The 20,191-nt window shown below is 41.1% G+C and overlaps 1 protein-coding gene across 15 annotated transcripts in view; it reads left to right on the top strand.

Annotated features, from left to right (window-relative positions):
• Positions 1 to 20,191, top strand: part of TENM2 (teneurin transmembrane protein 2) — a 655,728-nt gene that overhangs the window by 622,435 nt on the left and 13,102 nt on the right. For 12 of the 15 annotated variants that reach the window (XM_042025410.1, XM_042025408.1, XM_042025406.1 and 9 more), the window contains 7 exons: positions 1,131 to 1,380; positions 4,328 to 4,348; positions 8,208 to 8,440; positions 9,897 to 10,051; positions 10,546 to 11,420; positions 17,651 to 17,826; positions 19,392 to 19,627. In XM_042025410.1, the coding sequence (XP_041881344.1) occupies positions 1,131 to 1,380; positions 4,328 to 4,348; positions 8,208 to 8,440; positions 9,897 to 10,051; positions 10,546 to 11,420; positions 17,651 to 17,826; positions 19,392 to 19,627 (1,946 nt within the window). The remainder of the gene's footprint in view (positions 1 to 1,130; positions 1,381 to 4,327; positions 4,349 to 8,207; positions 8,441 to 9,896; positions 10,052 to 10,545; positions 11,421 to 17,650; positions 17,827 to 19,391; positions 19,628 to 20,191) is intronic. The other 3 variants (XM_042025409.1, XM_042025403.1, XM_042025400.1) reach the window with 1 other exon arrangement.

Below are 20,191 nucleotides of genomic sequence, written 5' to 3'. Positions count from 1 at the left end.
TATGAGTCTGTGACAAGATACTGAGTCTCCTTTGTCTTTCTCCTTAGTCACCTTTTTGTTTTTTCCTCACTTTTTTTTTGTCTTTCCATATGCTAAGCTGAAGCTTTGTGATACTCGTATTTTACCAACAGCTCTTTGGGAGCTGAATGCTTTGCCTACATTTTATTTGTTCCCTGCAAAGTGTTGTTTGCAGCCTTCCTGCTGATCATTACCAAAGTGTATTTCTGCTTAATAAATCTAAAGTATTGTTCAGAATTGGCAAGATCAGGCTATTTGAATTCACTTCCACCACTGGGCAGTGGGTCCACATTTGGGTAGTACATGGCAACAGCGAGTGTTGTCGCCAGTGGGGAACCAGTTTTGTTACAATTTCATTTCCAGAAGAACATGAGGCTGAAAGTTTCCAGCCAGATTTCCGCAGTTTTTGATGACAAAGGATATGGTCACACTGTCAGAAAATCCACTGCCTTCTTGGAGCAGGGGTCTGCTCTTTGAGCAAATATTTTGAAAATAAATCCTATCTTGAAGGTATTTTCTTGAAGCCTAATAGAGATCTGTACCACCAGCTTCCCTCTTGCCTTTTATCACTGATCCTTAGCAGCCTTTCTGGGAGTTTCATCTTTCTCCTATCTTTTCATTTTCTGTGCCATCATCCTCTCTGGTGCCTCCATTTCTCATTTTTCATTTTCCATTTAAAAAGTGTGAAAGACTGAGAGGTGGAAAGAGAACAGTAAGGTTGGCACAGAATTCCAAACAAAACATGATACAGGAAACTGGAGTGAGACACAAATAAGGAACAGCTCTTCTCCACCCACTCAGAAACCATCGAAACCACAGTCCCAGGCCAGAGCTGTGTGGCAGGGTTTTCTTTCATGACAAATACCAAAGGACTCTGGGTGTAGGTTTGGGTCTGTAGCTGTGTATGTGTGTGGGTTTTAACACTGAATCTTCATTACACCTTTATTTTTACTCCTGCAAAATGCTTCTGCTCTTTTTGCACCGTTGAAAAACCAAATGGTGGAGTCATTTCATTATAACAGTCCTTAAAAGCAGCTGTTGAAAAGAAAACAGCCTGCAGTCCCCTGCAATGAATGGTGGTAATAACCACTTCTTCTCCTCTCTGTCCTTAGGTATATTGCACAAAGGCAACGGAGAAAATCAGTTTCTCACCCAGCAGCCAGCTGTGATAACCAGCATTATGGGGAACGGGCGCCGCAGAAGCATCTCCTGTCCGAGCTGCAATGGTCTGGCAGAAGGAAATAAGCTCTTGGCCCCTGTAGCACTGGCAGTGGGTATTGATGGAAGTCTCTTTGTTGGGGATTTTAACTATATTCGGCGTATCTTCCCCTCCAGGAATGTCACTAGCATACTGGAGCTGAGGTAAGGCTTAACCTCAGTGCTTCGCTTCTGGAGCCTGTGCTCAAATCAGCCTTTACCATTACTTTTTATAATTTTGAAAAACATTGTCACTTTCAACCTATTTAAATTCCAGTGGAGAAATGGGGCACAGAAATGCATAGCTCAAAGTCTGTAACTTACCAGAGCAGTGACTGAAGTGAAGGGCTTAAGAGTACAAATTAATTTGTACAGGAAATACAAACTATCTCTTTCTGTCTCGTTAGTAATCACTGATTCAGTTCTCCCTCAGTGCATCTTTTAGTTTTGTTTTGAAAACTATGGAATTGACTGCCCTTAGGTACTGAGCCACAGTGACAGGCAGAGGTGTAACAGTCTCTTGAGATCAGAGGGAAGGTTCTCCTGCCAGTGGTTTTGAGATCCACTTTCACATTTCTTTTCCATGCTTGTGAGTCTATTTCTGTAGGTTGCCAAGTGCAGTTCAGGTTGACATACTGAGTTATTTTGCATCATCAGAACTCTTTTTAAGATTGTAACTCTTTCCCGCTGTCCCGTGCCCCCTTCCAACCTTAAGATTTGATTACTTAATAGGGAAGGCATGAGTGTAGAGTGTACCACTTCACACGTTTCTGTTCCATCTCCTTTTTTCATTCTTCTAGGAGAGGCAAGAGCTATTGCTTCAAACCCTAGCTCATGTAACTGGACCTTATACTTACAGCACTACTGAGTATTTGGAGAAAAATGAGGAATACAGCATGCCCTGGCTGTCTGCTGACCCTCCTGGAGCCCACTCAGGCAGGAGCAGTAGTGCTCCTGGAAATTGGATATAGCTGCAAAGTACATTGAGTGAAATTAGGTCACAAGTCTTTTTTTTTAATGATATGACCAATAACCAATTCCTCTGTTTCCACTGTACATTTAATTTTTATTTAGTGGGAAAAAGTGCAAAATGATTGGACTGTTAAAGAATAGGAGGCTTAGCTCTATTTTACACCTCTCTTCATTCATGTCATTCTGTTGATGTCACTATTGTGAATTCTGATTCTATAGAAAAGGAAGGAGATCTGATTCAGGCCAATTCAACTCTGAAATCACTCTCTGACACCTGCCTCATACACCATCAGGCTGCCTCATTACATTTTTTTTAAAAAGTCATGGATCATCCAGTGCTCTCTGCTAGCAGCTCAGTTTAAACCACAGAAGGTAGCTGGCGTGGAAGTGTGACCTGCTATAAATATTTATATCAATATGCACTATAACTCTGCATTATATAGAATATGCTAATTATTTTTTTTTCTAAGTTGTTCAGATCTTTTTAGCTTTCTCATAAATAGGACTACAGCTTTATAGGTGAAAAGAAACATTTTCAGCTTAGGATACTTGTTATAATGCATTTTTATGCACCTCACTTACCAGTATCAGCCAGTGAGAGTTTCCTAGCCCACCTGATGTTTGAAAATGTTGCCTCAAAGTTTACAATAGTATTAGTGTGAGTACTTTGCTTTCTCTTTCTGAGAGAGAGATTGAGAGGGAACTTGGGTTTTCATCATGTGTCAGGGAAAATTGGAAAGGACATCAGTAAAGAAATAGAAGATGGACTTTTATCTGCTGTTGTCCACTTTCTCCTTTATGAAAGTCTGTTTTCCATAGCATAGTTTCTTTAGCTTCTGTTATAACTAGAAGCAATTAACAATGAAGCTACTGCATTGTGAGTGCTGTTGGACAGCTGCAAAGGACTCAACATATAGATTTTTAGGATTTACAGACTTCAGGATTACATTATGATGTCTTTTACTCCCCGTTCCTCTAAAGGGAATTAAGGTCCATTCCAGCAAATATAATCTATAGCAATAATTGTGATTCATTGCTCATCTTGAAATCTGCATGAGTTACACGGGTAAGAGTTTGAAGATTTGAGCCATTTCAGTGTGAACAAGAGCAGAGTCATCAGCTCATATCAAGCAGTTTGGATTATGTTGCAACCAGTACATCCACAAGTATAACAAACCAAATACATCGCTTTGTTTAGATTGCACAGCTGATGTAATTTTGGTTTCACATAAGCCCTTAAAACCTCGAGTGCCTTTATACATCAGAACATCCCAGTGTGCATATTTCTTTCGCACTGTCCTTTGTGAAGGTGCCTGGTTGGAATGGCCAGTAGGAATTTGGACTCAAGCGCTGCATGTTGGGCTTCACGCTGGGGTTGTAAGTTGGGGGCTGTGCCTGGACTGCTGCAGCTCAGGAGTCACAAACCTCTTTGCTCTGTTCAGTGCCTATTCCTAAATGGAAATTACATCAACACAGTGAAATGCTGTGGGAGCGGAGAATGTGTTAATTTTCTTGTGGGAAGTAGAGAGCACTTTTCCTTTGGCTTTGTGTCTGGGCAGGAAGCTGTGGATCAGTTAATGCTGTTTATCTCCCATTGTACAGTACCTTACTGTTCACTTAGAAGGGGCTTTTTTTGGTAGGCTTAAACAGATACCAAGGAGCATCTTGCTTTAAGCAGTTAGAGACTGGGAGGAGAGAAAAACAAACTGCATAGTAAAAATTTGTCTAGAAATAGCCTGTTGGAAAACTATTTTGATTAAAGAGGTTGCCTCCAACTGGCAGACAATATCCTAAGCCCAGTGCTTCCCCCTGCCCAGTTCTGTATTCAGAGAACTGCCAGTTTCTCTCACTCCTAGCCCCCAGGCTACATGTATTTCCATGTGAAAATTCTTTCAGTGGTTCAGAAAGTTTCCTAAATATGAGGGGAGGGGGGTGGGGGGAGAGGTATCCTATAGGGAATTAGCTTGCAGCTCTATCCCTCCCAGTCACTCTTCATCTGTAAACTAAGCTAAGGCTAGTGCTGAAAAGAGATATCTTCTCCTGTGTCCTTTTGTAAAATAAAACAAATACTATGTTTGCTTTACCATCTATTCTTCAGCTAACTGTTTGTTCTTTTTTCTTCTGTTCCCTTTCAATAAAGAAATAAAGAGTTTAAACATAGGTAAGACATGAGCTCTTTCCCATATAATTTGATATGGTTTGTTTGCTTCATTGTGTTTGCTTTTTGTGTTGTGCTTCTTGTGTAATGTTATGTTCTTCATGTACCATATATAGAAACATTTTTATGTGCTAATTGTGTGTTATGAATATGATAAGCATTAGCAATTATGAAATGCTGTCAAAAAGCAGCCAATGAGTTCTGAAAGTAATTAGAAATTTCTAGTAGAATGCAAATATAATGAACCCCAAGCTAACTTCTAGATAAACACCTTTCCCTGGTGTCTATAATTGGTCTAAATGGTCAAGGTAAACTACAACAGCATTTTCACAAATGCCAGAAAGGTTCACAAAAGCACTAATGACTGCATATAGGTCAAAAACTCATTTTCTGGTCATTAATGATTTTCTGAACCCGCTGTCCTTTGCCATAATTTAGTTTATATTTCTTTTGTCAAACACATTTAATAGCCAACCTGTGGGGCTGGCTGTGTGCAACCACTAGATGAAGTCACTGTGAGATTCAGGAGGGAGGCATAATTTTCCTGGATGTCAGGAGGAGAACACCAGGTCTTCTGGATGGCTGCAGCATAGGGAACACTTGTGCCTCCTTTCATGCCACATCTGGGACAGGGAGGACGTTCACCCTGGAGAAAATCAAGGGCAAGAACAAGAACAGCTCTTGTAAACTATTCCATAGTGTCCTGTGCATTACCCTTTTAAAACCATACTTTCCATTTCTGTGATGCAAGTTGATGCAATAGATGGTTTGGACTAAACAGGATCATTTCCCCTTAACAGTATATTTTGGCATAGTAAGTGTAACACCCCTAACTATTCTTATCTGGATGAATTCATTCACGATTTGCTAATGATTATTGGTGATGCCGGAGGTTCCTCATTTGCTTCAACTAAGCCTAGTTCATTTTTCAGCTGCTTAGAGATTTGCTCTGGACAGCTTCTCTTTTGGTTAAACTTAAAGAAAAGCTGGTTTTGCACTGTTGTGAATTTGATGCATCTGTGAGAAGAACAGGGAGAATGAGCTGCACTTGCTGGCAGGCCCCCGGCTCCCTCAGAGAGCAGAGAGAGGCTGCAGGTGGGTGTGACCACACATTCACTCGGGGGGCTGGAGGCACAGACATTATTGGCAGAGGCCTCTAAGCAACACTGAATGCCATGGAAAATCTTTTAAAACAAGGTACAACCCTTGGCCTCCTATAATTCAAGTGAAAGATTACAATGGCAAGGAGAAAAGAGAGGCAGAGGTCTTTAATTGCTCAGATGGCAGTTCGAGAATTATTGAGTACTCATTTATAAAACAAGTCCCTGTTGGAGGTAGTGGTCTCATCGATTCTTTGGGAGCACAGTGAGTGCATGTTACCTTCCAGCAGTCATTTTCCCTCAGAAATTTGCTTAAAGTCTTCCACTATCTGTTCCCTTACCTAGCTCAGGAAAGAGGGAAGGAGTATGGAACAAGTCTGCAGCTTGCTGCTCTTTGATCTGGAATCAAAGCTTGTGACTAACTCCCTGGCACAACTGCCCTGGGGGAGATTCCAGAGGAGAAAGGCAGGGTGAGCTCCATGGATGCACCATGACTGCAGGAGAGGAGAGGGAAATAAGCCCATGTTCTGCCATTGCTCTTTACCCTGACTCATTTCTTATCCCGTCCTGGTAGCAGCAGGGCACACCTAGGGCTGGCTGAGGGCAGAGGGGAGGCAGAGGTGGGCACAGGCTGGCAAAATCATGTGTGAAAACTAGAGAGACCCTTCCATTCCTGCAGGGTGGCTGCTGCTCTCCTGGGCCCTGTGAGCAGCTCTCACCACTGAGTCCAGCAGGGCCTTCACTTCCAGGTGCAAGCAGCAGTGTCTGTGCCCAGCTCCTGTCTGTGCCCAGCTCCTGTCTGTGCCTGCCTCAGGTCCATGTTTGGCCAGGGTGGGGGAGTGTGCCTCGTTTCAGAAGGGCCGTGCAAAAGGCACCAGCTGCAGGGCAGCCTTGAGCTAAGTTTGGGTGTATTTGTGAGGTACAGCACATACAAATACAGTGCCACAGCAGAGCGTGATCTTCAGCGTGAGGGGAAAGCGTGGTGGGAGAACAGCAGAATTTCAAAGCAATGACAAACGTGCAGGTGTTTGTATGGCTCAGATACCTGAGAGACTGGAGGAATCTCTAAAGTGGAAAGAATTATTTTTCTATGTTGCAGAGAAGATTGAGCATTATTTTGGAGGGATGAGAAGGAATGTGATAAGGGCGTAGTGAAGAGGTGCAGTCTGCTGCTGAAGATAAGGAGAGGAATTTGGGGAATAATGAGATTGTGCTCTAATCTCTAGATGTCACTAGCATGTCACTAGTTTCCCTGCATAACTTTGTCTACACCACTTAACCTCTCTGTGCCTCAGTTTCCTCCTCTGTAAAATGGGTGCTACACCCATCTTTTTAAAGTACTTTGAGATCCATGCATGAAATAAACCTGCCAGTATTTTTTTGTTTATTGTATTTCTTCATCTCTAATTTCTACACTCCTAGACTTCAGCAGATGCTATTGCCACTGCCAACTGAATTGCAATCAAACCAGTCTCCTTTCTACTTTCTACAGTCTTAGAACAAACCATTATTGACCTAAACCCATGGCATGTCAAAGACTGGCGTAGAGGAAATTAACTGTAGAAAGTGATATATTGGGGCCTCCTCATTCCTCCAAATCTGGTCATGACCCCACGACCACAGTCACCTTTGTGTGCCAATGGATCCATCTGCCAAAAGTGGCTTTATTGTAGTTTCAGCGATTCTGATCAAGAAATGGCTTATGTCCATCATAACTTACCTCTGTGTATCCTCACTCTTGGAGATGGGCACTTTTGCCACATGAAACTAGGAGTGTGGATATTTGGAGGCAAATATCTCTGGTTACTGGTAAGTAACCTTCATTTTTTTTCTTCCTGTCTTCATTTGTCTTCTATGCTTCGAAACCACCATTGACCTTATTTATGCTCACCCATAGGCTCCAAAGGCTGGAAAATTCACATCATGCTTAAAATCCAAATAAACTGAGTAAAACTAGCCAGGCAAGATTTTGAAAATATTTCTGCACTGCAGTTCTGTGTGTGTGAATGTATATATATTGTGAAGATTGACATTTCTCAATTTGCAGATGATTTGCTAAAGTAGTTCCAAAATGTGACAAGCTGTCAAAAAACATATATTTCAGAAGAGAAGTAGCTTTCCATATGAGCGCCCATTCCAATCACAAACTGAGGACCAGTTTTTCAATGACAGAAGGTTTGGAGTTAAAGTCAGACACTTGGGGTCTCTGGCTCTAGTTATATAACCAACTTCATCTGCTGTAAATGAGATTCTTGATAAGAATGAATGAGAACAAATTTGCTTTAGAAATAAATTTGTTATGCCTCTGCCTCCTATTTATACAAAACCTCACAAATCTTGTGACTAAGTAATCTAAGTAGCTCAGAGCTGATTCTTTGATCTTACTCCTATGACTTCTGCTTCCAAAGGAAGTTAAATAAGGTAGCGGGGAAACAGATAAGCCGAAGAGAATTGACCTGGAGCAGATCTAAAGGGCTAAAGAGATCAAGAGGAAAGACTGCTGTGCAGCTCTGGCTTATTGGGCTCTGCTGTGCAAGGTTCAGTGTAGAAGGATGAGTGAGATTTAAAATTACAATCCCTCTGACCAGGCCCTAATCAAGTTAGGGCCTCAGGTGATGGTCCTTCAGACCTCACCTCTGTACGAAGGTGTCAGACTTTCTTTCCAGATCTTTCTGTGCCTGATGAGTATCCAAGCTCTGAAAGCCTGTGAAGTTTCTAGACTGCTCAGCTGTTTCTGTTTTATGCTTTCTTTTTCTCTAAAGCAACAATCCCGCTCATAAATACTATCTGGCCGTGGACCCTGTTTCAGGCTCACTCTACGTGTCGGACACCAATAGCCGACGGATATACAAAGTCAAGTCCCTCACGGGCACCAAAGACCTTGCTGGTAACTCTGAAGTGGTGGCAGGGACAGGAGAGCAGTGCCTGCCCTTTGATGAAGCCAGATGCGGGGATGGAGGGAAGGCAGTGGACGCAACCCTAATGAGCCCTCGAGGTAAAGGAGGAAAAGAAGCCGGAGAAAATGACTGCGTGCAGCTAGGCTGGATGTGGAAATAATTATCTGGCAATTAAATCACTCCTTGTTCGGTGATTTTTATTCTGGGCTTTAATTACAGTGGATTGGCAAGTGTTCGTGCTTTGTTTAGTTAAAGCAAACTTTATTACCCCGACACTGGGTGCTGCAAAAGGAGAACAGAACACAAATTAGCAGGGTACTGCTCACTCCAAGAAGCAAGCGTGTAAACTGGAAAACTGATTACTGTTTGAGATGCAGTCTTTGGGGAGAGGAACTGCTTGCTGTGGCTTTTCTCTGAGGTTTTCCTCTATGTATCTCCTTTTACTTAAGAGTTGGAGAAAAAAATAAAAGGATTTTTGCCCTTTCCAGTTTCTAATTTTTGACAAGAAGTTTCCAAGGTGATACAGAGATTTGGGGATGCATTTCTTTTTAAGGCTTTTTTTTCTCTGTTGTTTCTTCTTAATTGTAAGGATGAATTAATCAGGTGTCTGGCCAGGCGTTTCAAACATATTTAGGTTTTTTTGAGTGGCTGAAAATAACTAGATGATCAAAGAGATACACAAAAATGGAAAGTCCAGTTTCTTTGTATAGGAAGTACTTCCACTTAACACATAGAAATTTTTAAAAGGAAGCTGTATCTTCCCTCACTGCCCAATAGGATGGGCACTGCAACCATTTGAAGACAGAATTTTTTTAGATCAATATTTTATTTTCAGCCTGAGAAATGGACAAGGCAGTGCATCAAATCAAAGCAGGAAAGGCAAGTGAGAAAAAGGCTGCCCTCCTTCCCAAACAGCAGGAGCATCCGTGTGTTCCTCCGAGGGAGCACCCTTTCATTCTGTGCCTTTCCTCTCTAAGGACTCACAATGCGACAGGCATTGAACCTTCCCTTTTTATTTTAGGCTGGCAACCCCTGTGTCTTCATGTGGAAACACCAGATGTTCTTTCTGTATATTTACTGCAACAGGTCAAAGAATTAAAAAAACATCCAGAAATAATACAATGTCCTGCTAGTTTTCAAAAAATTTTGAAGGTATTTTAAAAGATTTCTAAAAATTCTTCATCCTCATTAGATTCTTCAGGTGAAGAAAGCAATGCCTCAAATTTCTGAGTAAAATTAGGAGACAATTTTTTATTTGGGTTTATGTAATATACAGAATGTGAATCTAGAAATAAGTTGATGCATTTTGCTGGGTCTTTGGCTTGTTTGGGGATTTCTGTGGTTTTCTTTAAAGCCCTGAAGGATAAACCTGCTTGATGCTATTTCTTTGGCAGAACTATGGGTTGTTGGAGGGTTCCAGGACCTGTGCTCAGGTTGGGAGGGAGGAAAGAACGGGGGAAGTGAACAAATTTCACCATCTTGTAAACAAGACAAAGCCTGCCTTGAAGGCAGGAGCTTTGCTGCTGCACTGATGCCTGGGTTTTATATTTGCAGGAATTGCAGTGGATAAGTATGGACTCATGTATTTTGTTGACGCCACTATGATTAGAAAAGTGGATCAAAACGGAATTATATCAACCCTGCTGGGCTCCAATGACCTAACTGCTGTTCGACCTCTCAGCTGTGATTCCAGCATGGATGTCACCCAGGTAGATTCTTACTGCATTTATTTTCTTCTCTGCCTTAGAAGAGATGGGCATCTATTTTGGATGACTGCCTGGCCACTTAAGAAATACATCGCGCAGCACAAGATGATAACGTATTTGATTTGTTACTGAAATGAGTGAACCATCCTTTTTACTGTGGCTAACACAGTTTATTTATGCAACTAGAGAGAAATAAGGTTGAGATAATGGGAGTTATTGTCTTAATTGCCTGTTTTTCTGTAATTATTGTAGAGCTTCCACAATGTAGCGTTCATTCTTGCACAGAAACACAATTAGGCAAAGTTACAACTGCACGTAGCTTTAATATTTCTGAAAAACAAAATCATTGTTTGAAATAGTTGCCGTTCATGACTTGGTTTCATGATTTACGCTGATAAACCCCTCACTAATTTGCTGTTGTTACACGTGGAATTTTAAGCACTAGGAGTGTACTTTTCAGTTTCGAGTTTTACAGTAATAATTTGTGCAACTCATAGGTACGGCTGGAGTGGCCTACTGATCTCGCTGTCAATCCCATGGACAACTCCCTTTATGTCCTAGAGAACAATGTTATTTTACGGATCACAGAAAACCATCAAGTTAGCATTATTGCTGGACGCCCCATGCACTGCCAGGTTCCTGGTATAGACTACTCTCTTAGCAAACTGGCTATTCATTCTGCACTTGAATCAGCCAGTGCCATTGCCATCTCACACACAGGAGTTCTTTACATCAGTGAGACAGATGAAAAAAAAATTAATCGGCTACGCCAGGTAACTACCAATGGAGAAATATGCCTTCTTGCAGGGGCAGCTTCAGACTGTGATTGCAAAAATGATGTCAACTGTAATTGCTATGCTGGGGATGATGGGTATGCCACTGATGCCATCTTAAATTCACCATCTTCCTTAGCTGTGGCCCCAGATGGTACCATCTACATAGCTGATCTTGGAAATATCCGCATTAGGGCTGTCAGTAAAAACAGGCCCATTCTTAATTCCTTTAACCAATATGAAGCTGCATCTCCAGGAGAACAGGAGCTGTATGTCTTCAATGCTGATGGGATTCACCAGTACACTCTCAGCCTCGTTACCGGGGAATACTTGTACAATTTCACCTATAGCAGCGATAACGATGTCACGGAGGTGATGGACAACAATGGCAACTCCTTGAAGGTGCGTCGGGATGCCAGTGGGATGCCCCGCCATTTACTGATGCCGGATAATCAGATTGTCACGCTGGCTGTTGGCACTAATGGTGGACTCAAGCTGGTCTCAACACAGACCCTGGAGCTCGGATTAATGACATATAATGGAAACAGTGGTCTCTTAGCAACGAAGAGTGATGAAACAGGATGGACAACATTTTATGAGTAAGAATGTTTTTGGATATATTAAGCATACATTTATTTTTCAAATGGTAGTGAGTAGGTCCTAGACTGACCCTGCTGCAATTTGTTGTAGGTTTTTCACTGATACTGAGTAAGGCCATTGTGCCTCAATCCAGTGCGATGCTGGACGTGGTTAAGTGGCTTTGTGATGGCGTCAGTTGTGCTGGGTCCTTTGGGTGGGTGCTGATCCACCTCAATCCCTGCCGGGCTTTGAGTTTGAGGCAGCTCATCCCTGTCCAGCACAAAGGACCGTGTGCCACAGCCAGAGCTTAGTTAAGCTGGTCCTTGTGGTCAGCACAGCTGCCCACAGCCCCCAGCCAGAGCAGCCCAGCACTGCCACTGCAGCCCACACTGAGCTGCCTCTCTCTAGCAACCCTCACGCTGCAGCTTCTTTTGGAACTCAAATTATCTCTCTTTCTGTTCAGCCTCGTATATTACTCATGGTTGTTAAAATGTTGATTAACTTCACTGATTGTTCATTCCTGAGACAAGTGAGGAAATTAGATCCCCAGCTATCTGTCAGACCCCTGGTGTAACTTCCATAATTTGTAGATAACCCAAAAGCACACTGGTGTTCATGAGCATATAGATTAAATAGGCAGAACTTCCTCTTTAAATGAAATTCATCTGAAGAGATGAGGTTCAAAAGTATATTAAAAATCTAGAAAAACTAGTCAGATTTTTATTAATATTTATCCTATTCTTAGTAGTCTTACTGCCATTTTTTGATCAAAACAATTTTTAAAAGAGAAGCTAAATGACATATTGAAAAAATATATTTAAGTATGGCAAGTCTGATGCCATATATTTTGTCTGAATTAGTTAATCATTAATAAATATCATTCCCCAAATCAGTGAGTAGAAAATAGGAATAGGGCTTTATATTTAATTTTAAATGGCAGGCTTATTTTCAAGGTTGCAGACTAGCAATGGCGCACACCTCTTAGTTTACTGATGCCTTCAGCTTGGCCACCTGTTTCGTCTGTTTAGAGGAAACGTAAGAAATGCAGGAATAGAAGGAAACTGTGCTCGGTGTGCTCAGAGCGTCCGCCCTGCACAGCCGGACTGCTGCAGTCGGTTCCCGTTGGAAGGAAAGCAGTGCCCTCTCGTGGGGCCCTGCATGCCCAACCACTGACTCCTCCAGCTTGGGGCTTCACGTGGGGAGTGGCTTGTTTCTCCTTGATATTTTGCAAATATTATTTCTTTCCCACAAATTCGTTACAAAAACAGTTCCATTACATGACTGCATGGAGGTACTACCTGCTGATTACAAGCTCACGTAACAGCTCACTGGACTAGACAGAATAAAACTTCATATTATTGCTGAGGAGATGTGGGTGCCCTTCTAGGAAGGCTTTTTGTTGTTGTTTTTTCCTCAGTAGGTAGCCCAAGATTCAGTCATATAAATTAGTTATTTCTCAAAACACCAGTAATTAATTATAGAAAACTAAATAGCAAAGTAATTTAAAACTCTACGTGGAAAATCAATGAAATATTAAAAAAGGTCATCAGAAAGTTACCAGTTACTAAACTGGTAGAACTGGTGTCCGAGAGTCACACCAAGTGCTAAGTTAGCATGGATAATTAGAAAAATTGTATTATGATTCCTAAGGAAATACAGAAGGTAGGGGCTTTGATGTCTTACTGATGTCAGCAGAAAATATCAGTTAACATGTACATAGGGCTGCAGATTTTTTTCCAAGATCAAATAAGAAAAGATGCACAACCTTTGCCTCAGGTCAGTGGAAGTTAAATACCATATTTAACTCTAAATATTACAGCCTGAGGTACTGTCTTAGACAATTAGTAACTTTGATGAGGCAGCAGAATTAACTTACTTTCTCACAGATTTGTACATACATTCTCATAAGCATAGAGCACAGAGATAAGAGAACCATAAAGACATTATTTAAATCTAATATACAAACTTAATCACAGTCCACAGTCACTCATTGCTGGTTTCTGGTTTCTGTTTTCTTGTTGTTCTTTGAAACAGCTCCTAAGAGAAAATTCTGTATTCATCATTCTGCAATTTTTTTGGTAGCTGTAAGTTAATATCAATTGAAGATGGAAAAAGTATTTAGCCAATGAGAATTTATAAGGACAACAAAATAGTTTTTTGTGCAGTTACATTCATGCATTCATACAGACATAATCAGCACTCAAAATTGTTAATATGGCAGCAGAACTGGAAAAGAACAGAGGTCTTTAAGTGGTAAAATACTACATGAGCTAAAGTTCTTATGAAAAATTTATTTCAGTGCATTTATATCAACCAGACACTGGAGTGCCATGTTACCTTGTTGGGTCTATTCCTTTCATTTATCTGAAACTTGACCCTAAAAATGCTCTCAGAATTAAATTTGTGCAGTTGATCTAGGTGTGCATCTGCATATGCAGAGAGCTGCAGACACAAGCTGGTTTTGTGTGTGTGCACACTCCATATGTGAGTTCTATAGATAGCATCTGTGCATGTGCATGCAGCTCATTTGCAGTAGGAACAGCCAAGGCTCTTCAATAATAGAACAGCTACCAGCAGGCTCACATGGGGTAATTTAAGCTTGGCTTGGGCATGAAGCACAGATCTTTGAAGCAGTTCCACTTGGTCTAGGGAGCATCCTGAGAGAATGCTGCAGTTTTCTTCTTGAATCAGTTTTAAAAGGGAGAGACGATGGGGATGTATGTAAATGTATGTGGATCTGTGCCTTGCCCAGCTCTGTGTGAAGTCAGAAGCTACTGTCCCTCCTTTTTTGCAGTGCTGGGTATGGCATTGTCCTTCCTGCTCCCACCCACGAGCTTTTGGGAGCACAACTCAAACCTCAGAGACCGGGATGCTGCTCATAAAAATTGCCTAAGGAACAGAGGGGCCACAGTAGCGGACAAGAGAGAGCAGCCCTCAGGGCACTGTCACAAGCACACTGAAGGGATGCATGGATGCTTGTAGCTACCTGAGAAGGTGCCACATGCTCAGCTGTGTCCCACAGTGGAGGCTGAGCTATAGGTGTGGCCATGGGCTGGCCATGGCCAGCTCAGAGCCACCAGGCTGGCAGAGACAGCCACCAGCTTTGTGCCTGGTGTCACCCAGATCTGTCCTGGGAAACCTTTGCCTGCTGACAAGGGAGACAGTCACAGTCACAGTTAGCAAAGTATTGGTGAGGTAGCAGTGGGGAGATGCTGTTGTTTGTTGGTTTTTAAGATACTGGGATTAAGAAAGGTTATCTGCCCTTGAAATTTTATTAGTAGAAAAACTTGGGATGAAGCCTTACTCTTAAGTGAAGTCAGTAACAAAAGCTCAGAGATTTCAGTGTACCCAGAGCCCACCTTATTTGAAAATGTAAAGGTTGCCTTATCAGATCTGGTTCATCCAGGCTGATGCTGTGTCACAGACTGCAACAGGTAGAGACTGCTTCTGAAGAAGACACAGGGTCAATTAATGTATTTTTCATTGTAAATTTTGTTTTTTACTTCATTAGACCCAGGTTCATGGCATGAAGAAGAGACATATATAATCATTTAATTCATATATAGTTTATTCTTATTATTCAGAGAAATGTCTGGGTGTTGTATTCTACTGAGCACTTGCTCTCACATAATACATAAATTTAAAAAAACCCTCAGGAATATTTCACTTAAATTTTGTGGTACATGAAAGGTTTCTGTTATATTCTTTTTTTTTTTTTTTTTTTTACCTTTAAGGTATTTTTTAAATAAGATTTTATTTTGATACAATGGACAAAGTAGAAATTCCTTTATATATTGGTATCACAGTGTGTATATATCATTTAAGTAGTGATTTTTTTATCTATCTAACTCGTAAACTAAATGGTCTGCAGATCTTCAAGGAGAGTACTTTTGTATGTATTTTGTTAAGTGTATCCATCACTTGCTTATAAACTCTTTTAGTCTCTACTGTTGCTGATTTCAAATCTATGACCAGCACTGAGGAACACGCCCCATGGCAGGGGTAAAACAATGATTTCTTGAAATAGCACTGAAATATTTTCATTTTTCTGCTTCAGTCTCTGTACATCCACATCCGTATTTACTTTTTAGGCTGCCCTTACATTTTGAACAGAGATTTCCAGTGAGTAGCCCACAGCAATCCCCAGGAATTTTTCCTAGGTTAATTAAAAACCCAGCAATGTGAATGAAGAGTTTAAATTAATGTCTCATTTGCATTGCCTAAAATATATTTGCTGACGGGGAATTTCACCAGCCGCTTTTGTGGAAGTTCACCGAGTGCTGCAGAGTCACACTGGAGATACTCACAGACTTTTCCAGTTTGTCCTAAATACCACTGTCTCTGCTGTAAGATCTGACATCTAATTGTTCTCTTCCTCACTCTGCTTGTCACGAAACACACCACATACAGACTCTTAATGGGTACCATTAACCTTTAAGATTTTTGAAATTGTCCATTTTTCTTTTCCCTTGCCAGACAGATGCTTGGCTGGATCAAGTTCTTCCTTTAGCTATTCTTTCTGAGTAATTTTCAATATTTTTTTGTGAAGACCTTTATTAAGACTTAACTAGACCCACTTTCGTAGATTATCTCAACATATTATCTTTTATTCAGTACCTTGCTGATGTGATAATATAGATATATATATAAAAATATATGTATATGTGGAGAGAAACTTGTGACTATATTGAGAAAAATCATGCTGCTTAATCTTTCTTTGATCCTGAACTACTTAAATGAACACAATGTATTATTGGTCCCTTTTAGGTCGCATGATGCTTTGTTTAATTGATTTCCTTCTTTGCCTAATACTTCCATTGGTTCTGGTAAGACTCGTTGCTCCACAGGTGATTTTTTTCCTTCCTCCCCAATATTCAGTTGAATGGGTGCAGCCATTTGCAATGGATTTGAAAGTCATATATTTCGTTTGTCTTAACTGAGGAGCCAATCTTTGTATTAATTTTTTAGATATGCTGTACAGTTGAGGTGGCCTAGTCTGAGGTTTATTGAGTGTTTTAATTGTAAAGCCATGTTGAGAGCTCTGATTTTTTTTCATCTTTACAGCTAACCACAGCCTACAATGAACTGAGCTAGCTCCATGACACTAAATGTGCTCCTCTCCTCTTCTGTTACTCTCAGGCAATGCAATGGATTTACCAGTTCTCTTCCAGGCTTCCTGCTCCCTGGATCTCTACATTCAAAGGACGACCAGTTGGTTTCAATCTCTACCTAAACTCTTCCCTTTATCTACACAGGACATTTTTTCTTGCCTTTCTGCTCCCTAGAAGCACGCGCACTTTGGTAGCGGCTGGGTGAGAGACTCTTGCACGAGTAGAGAATTGCAGCAAGCAGAGTGTCAGACTGGAATGCTGATTTTGTTTCAGGTCCCCATTTCTCACCCTTAAGATCCAAGGGATTGCTTCTTTAGCAAACAGAGCATACTGAAGGACAGGGGGAAAGGGTATGATTTGATTTCCAGCAGCATTCCTTCCTTCCCCCCTCCTCAGCCTTTATACCTCTAAAGAAACTTAACTCAATAAAATAATGGAAAGCCCTTTTTTTTCTTTTTTTTTTTTCTTTTTTTTTCATCTTTATGCCTCTGGAGCATTTAACTCATCTTCTAAGGTCTATTCTGAGTGCTGACTGCTGCCCTTTGTGCAACTCCAACCTATCCTGTGCTTTTCATCTTTCATCTTTATGAGCCAAAATACTGACCCCAAAATGCAGTTCAATACCACAGATAAGATCTAAATGAAATTATTATGTTGTCAAGATGATGTCTTTTTTAATCCTTTATGGCAAGTTTATTCCTTGATTTGTCACTTAAGACCATACTTAGTTTCCACTAAGTATTCAAAAGCAAATGTGCAGTTTATGCAATTGTTTATTGCAGTGTCCATCAGAAGTCCACTTCCTTAGAGTGAAATGCAACTATTAAAATGCAGACTAATTTACTAATTATAGTTGTTTGAGCCAAATATCACTCCATATATTCATAGTAATTTAATTAATAATTTAAAATATGCTAGCCTGGATTTGCACCCATGTAGTTGAGATCAGTATCTCTAAAAAATATTATTTCATCCTTATAAACTCTTTCAAGAACAGAGAAATAGATATGGCCAGGATGTTCTTGAAAATCTGTTTCAGTCTGGGTTTTTTGCACTAATGTGGTGCATTATTAATACATTGGGTATTGAAATGAACATATATCCTCATGCTTTTTTGCTCTCACTAACTTTTCTATTAGCTATGATCATGAAGGGCGTCTGACCAATGTAACACGTCCCACTGGAGTGGTAACTAGCCTTCATCGAGAAATGGAAAAGTCTATTACCATCGACATTGAGAATTCTAATCGGGATGACGATGTCACGGTCATCACAAATCTCTCCTCTGTGGAGGCTTCCTATACAGTTGTTCAAGGTACCAAAGCACACTTCTCAGCACACCTGCTAACCACACACACAGCCTGAGAAAGCAATTCGCTAACGATTCGTGTCATTAGTGCACTTATGAGCAGGGGGAAACCATGTAAGGTTTGCAAGAAAAACTCCCATAAAGCTTATTCCTAAAATGACAGGTCTTCAGGACAGGTAAGAGCCATTTTGCAGTCCTGCTTTGTGTCAAGTATGTATGGTCACTATCTGCTGGGGAAAGTTAGTCCTGCCACTGCCTCTTGGGTCAGGGTCACCTCACCCACTGGCATATTTCTCTGTACTTTCGTGCAAAATTGGTCCTGACTTCAGTGCCACAGAGATGCAACCTGACTGCTGGATATGGCTGCCTGGGGGGGAAATCCTTCTGGAGAGGCTCAGGAAACCTTCTAGTAGAAGAAATCTTCCAAATTTTTACATTGCCATTAATCAGAGTGTAGAACAATCAGGGCAGTGGATGGTGTGGTGCCAGAGATGGCCCTTCCAAGAACAGTGTTACAGCCTGAGCATGGCAGGAGGCAGCAGCAACAGAGGTTCAGAGTTTGTGTAGAGCTTTCCAGCACCACCCAGGCATTGTATCTGATGGAGTGAAGTCAGTTATCAAAGACAGAGTGAAAGGAATTTGGTGAGTGATGGAGCTTTTTAATTAAGATAAAATGTCACTGGAATGAGAATATCATCATCAAACAATAGTCTCCTCCTGACATAAATGTCAACATTTATAGACTATTCTACTGTGACAGGTCTGGTTACAAAGACTTAATTTCTCTTATACCAGATGATTAATTACGTAGGTGCTGTCCTTCTGTCAGGCAAATATTGATGTGTTGCTGACAGCTGCACACTGTGGCGCTCCATCCTGGCTGAGAGTGGACTTGGCTGTGTCCAACAGCTGGAGAACTGCTTGGCCAGAGGAGCACGGGATTGTTTCTGTAACTCTTCTCTGCCAGAGGCTGGGTGTGCACATCAGGCCAGTGTGGTTCTGGTGGGGAGGCAAGGAGGCAGGAGAGGGAACCACTGTGGCTGCCAGCTTGCACTGCTGGAGCCTCACACCTTGAGGATTTAAAGCCACACTGTAATTCTGTACAAAGCCTCTGCTTGGAGACAGTTTTTAAACAGAGGGAAACAAAAAGAAGAGGCACTTACTTCTTCCTACTTACAAAGAGTCCAGCAATCTTCTTCTTTTTCTTTTTGTCCTGGAGTTTAATGCTTTGTTGTTTATCCAGCAGTTCAGTTTTCAGGAGTTTTTGTTCATATCAGAAATAAATTACGTGGTTCAACACATATCACTGTGCATTTTGATTCACAATTAAGACTGAAGGGAAAACATAATGAAATAAACACAGTATCTCTCTGCAGGCTCACTGCTACACTACTTTTTTTTACATGAATCAGTAACATCTGTAATTTCCACCATAGTACCACGTAAATGGTAATTGCAGGCTGACTTCATTTAACATCAACAGGAGTGCAATAAAAAACCAATCAAATTAAGCTATATGTTTTCTTTATGACTGGAGTAGCTAAATTATTTTCTTTTCATTATTGCTGTAGATCAAGTGAGGAACAGCTACCAGCTCTGTAATAATGGTACTTTGAGAGTGATGTATGCCAATGGCATGAGCATTAGCTTTCACAGCGAACCTCATGTCCTGGCTGGGACTGTGACTCCCACCATAGGACGATGTAATATTTCTCTACCCATGGAAAATGGTTTAAACTCAATTGAATGGCGCCTGAGGAAGGAGCAGATTAAAGGCAAAGTGACAGTGTTTGGAAGAAAGCTCAGGGTAAGTAGAACCTGTTGTTACAATAATCACCTTTTCCTTTTCGGGCAGAAAATTAATTTTTTCATTTTGATGGACATTATTTGTTAAAAATGTACAACTCTGGGATTGTCTTTGGTGTGACACTGTTGGAGAGCTCAGTTGGCTGCACGGGATCATCTACTGCCATGAGCTATAGAGCTTTGTTACTAAAAGTATTCCAAAAGAGATTGGTAAATATACCTAGGATATTACAGATTCACAGAATCATCAGTGTTGGAAGAGACCTTCAAGATCCTTGAGTCCAGCCATTAACCCAGCCCCACCATAATTGCCCTAAACTGTATCCCCAAATGCCATATCCAGGTGCTTCTTGAACACATCCAGAGATGGTGACTCCACCACCTCCCTGGGCAACTTATTCCAATGCCTGAACACTCTTCCAGTAAAAAAACGTTTTCACGTATCTAATCTGGACCTCCCCTGGTGCAATTTAAGGCCATTTCCTCTTGTCCTTTCATCTGAGATATGGCAGAAGAGATCGCCCCCCAGCCTGCTACTGCCTTTCAGGGACCTGTAGAGAGCAAT

The sequence above is a fragment of the Corvus kubaryi genome, unplaced genomic scaffold (assembly GCF_017639235.1).
Source record: "Corvus kubaryi isolate FWS band 111438036 unplaced genomic scaffold, C.kubaryi_AGA036_p1.0 37270, whole genome shotgun sequence".
NCBI lineage: Eukaryota > Metazoa > Chordata > Aves > Passeriformes > Corvidae > Corvus > Corvus kubaryi.
The sequence above is the reverse complement of the archived record's forward strand: the minus strand, read 5'-3'. Positions and strand labels throughout refer to the sequence as shown.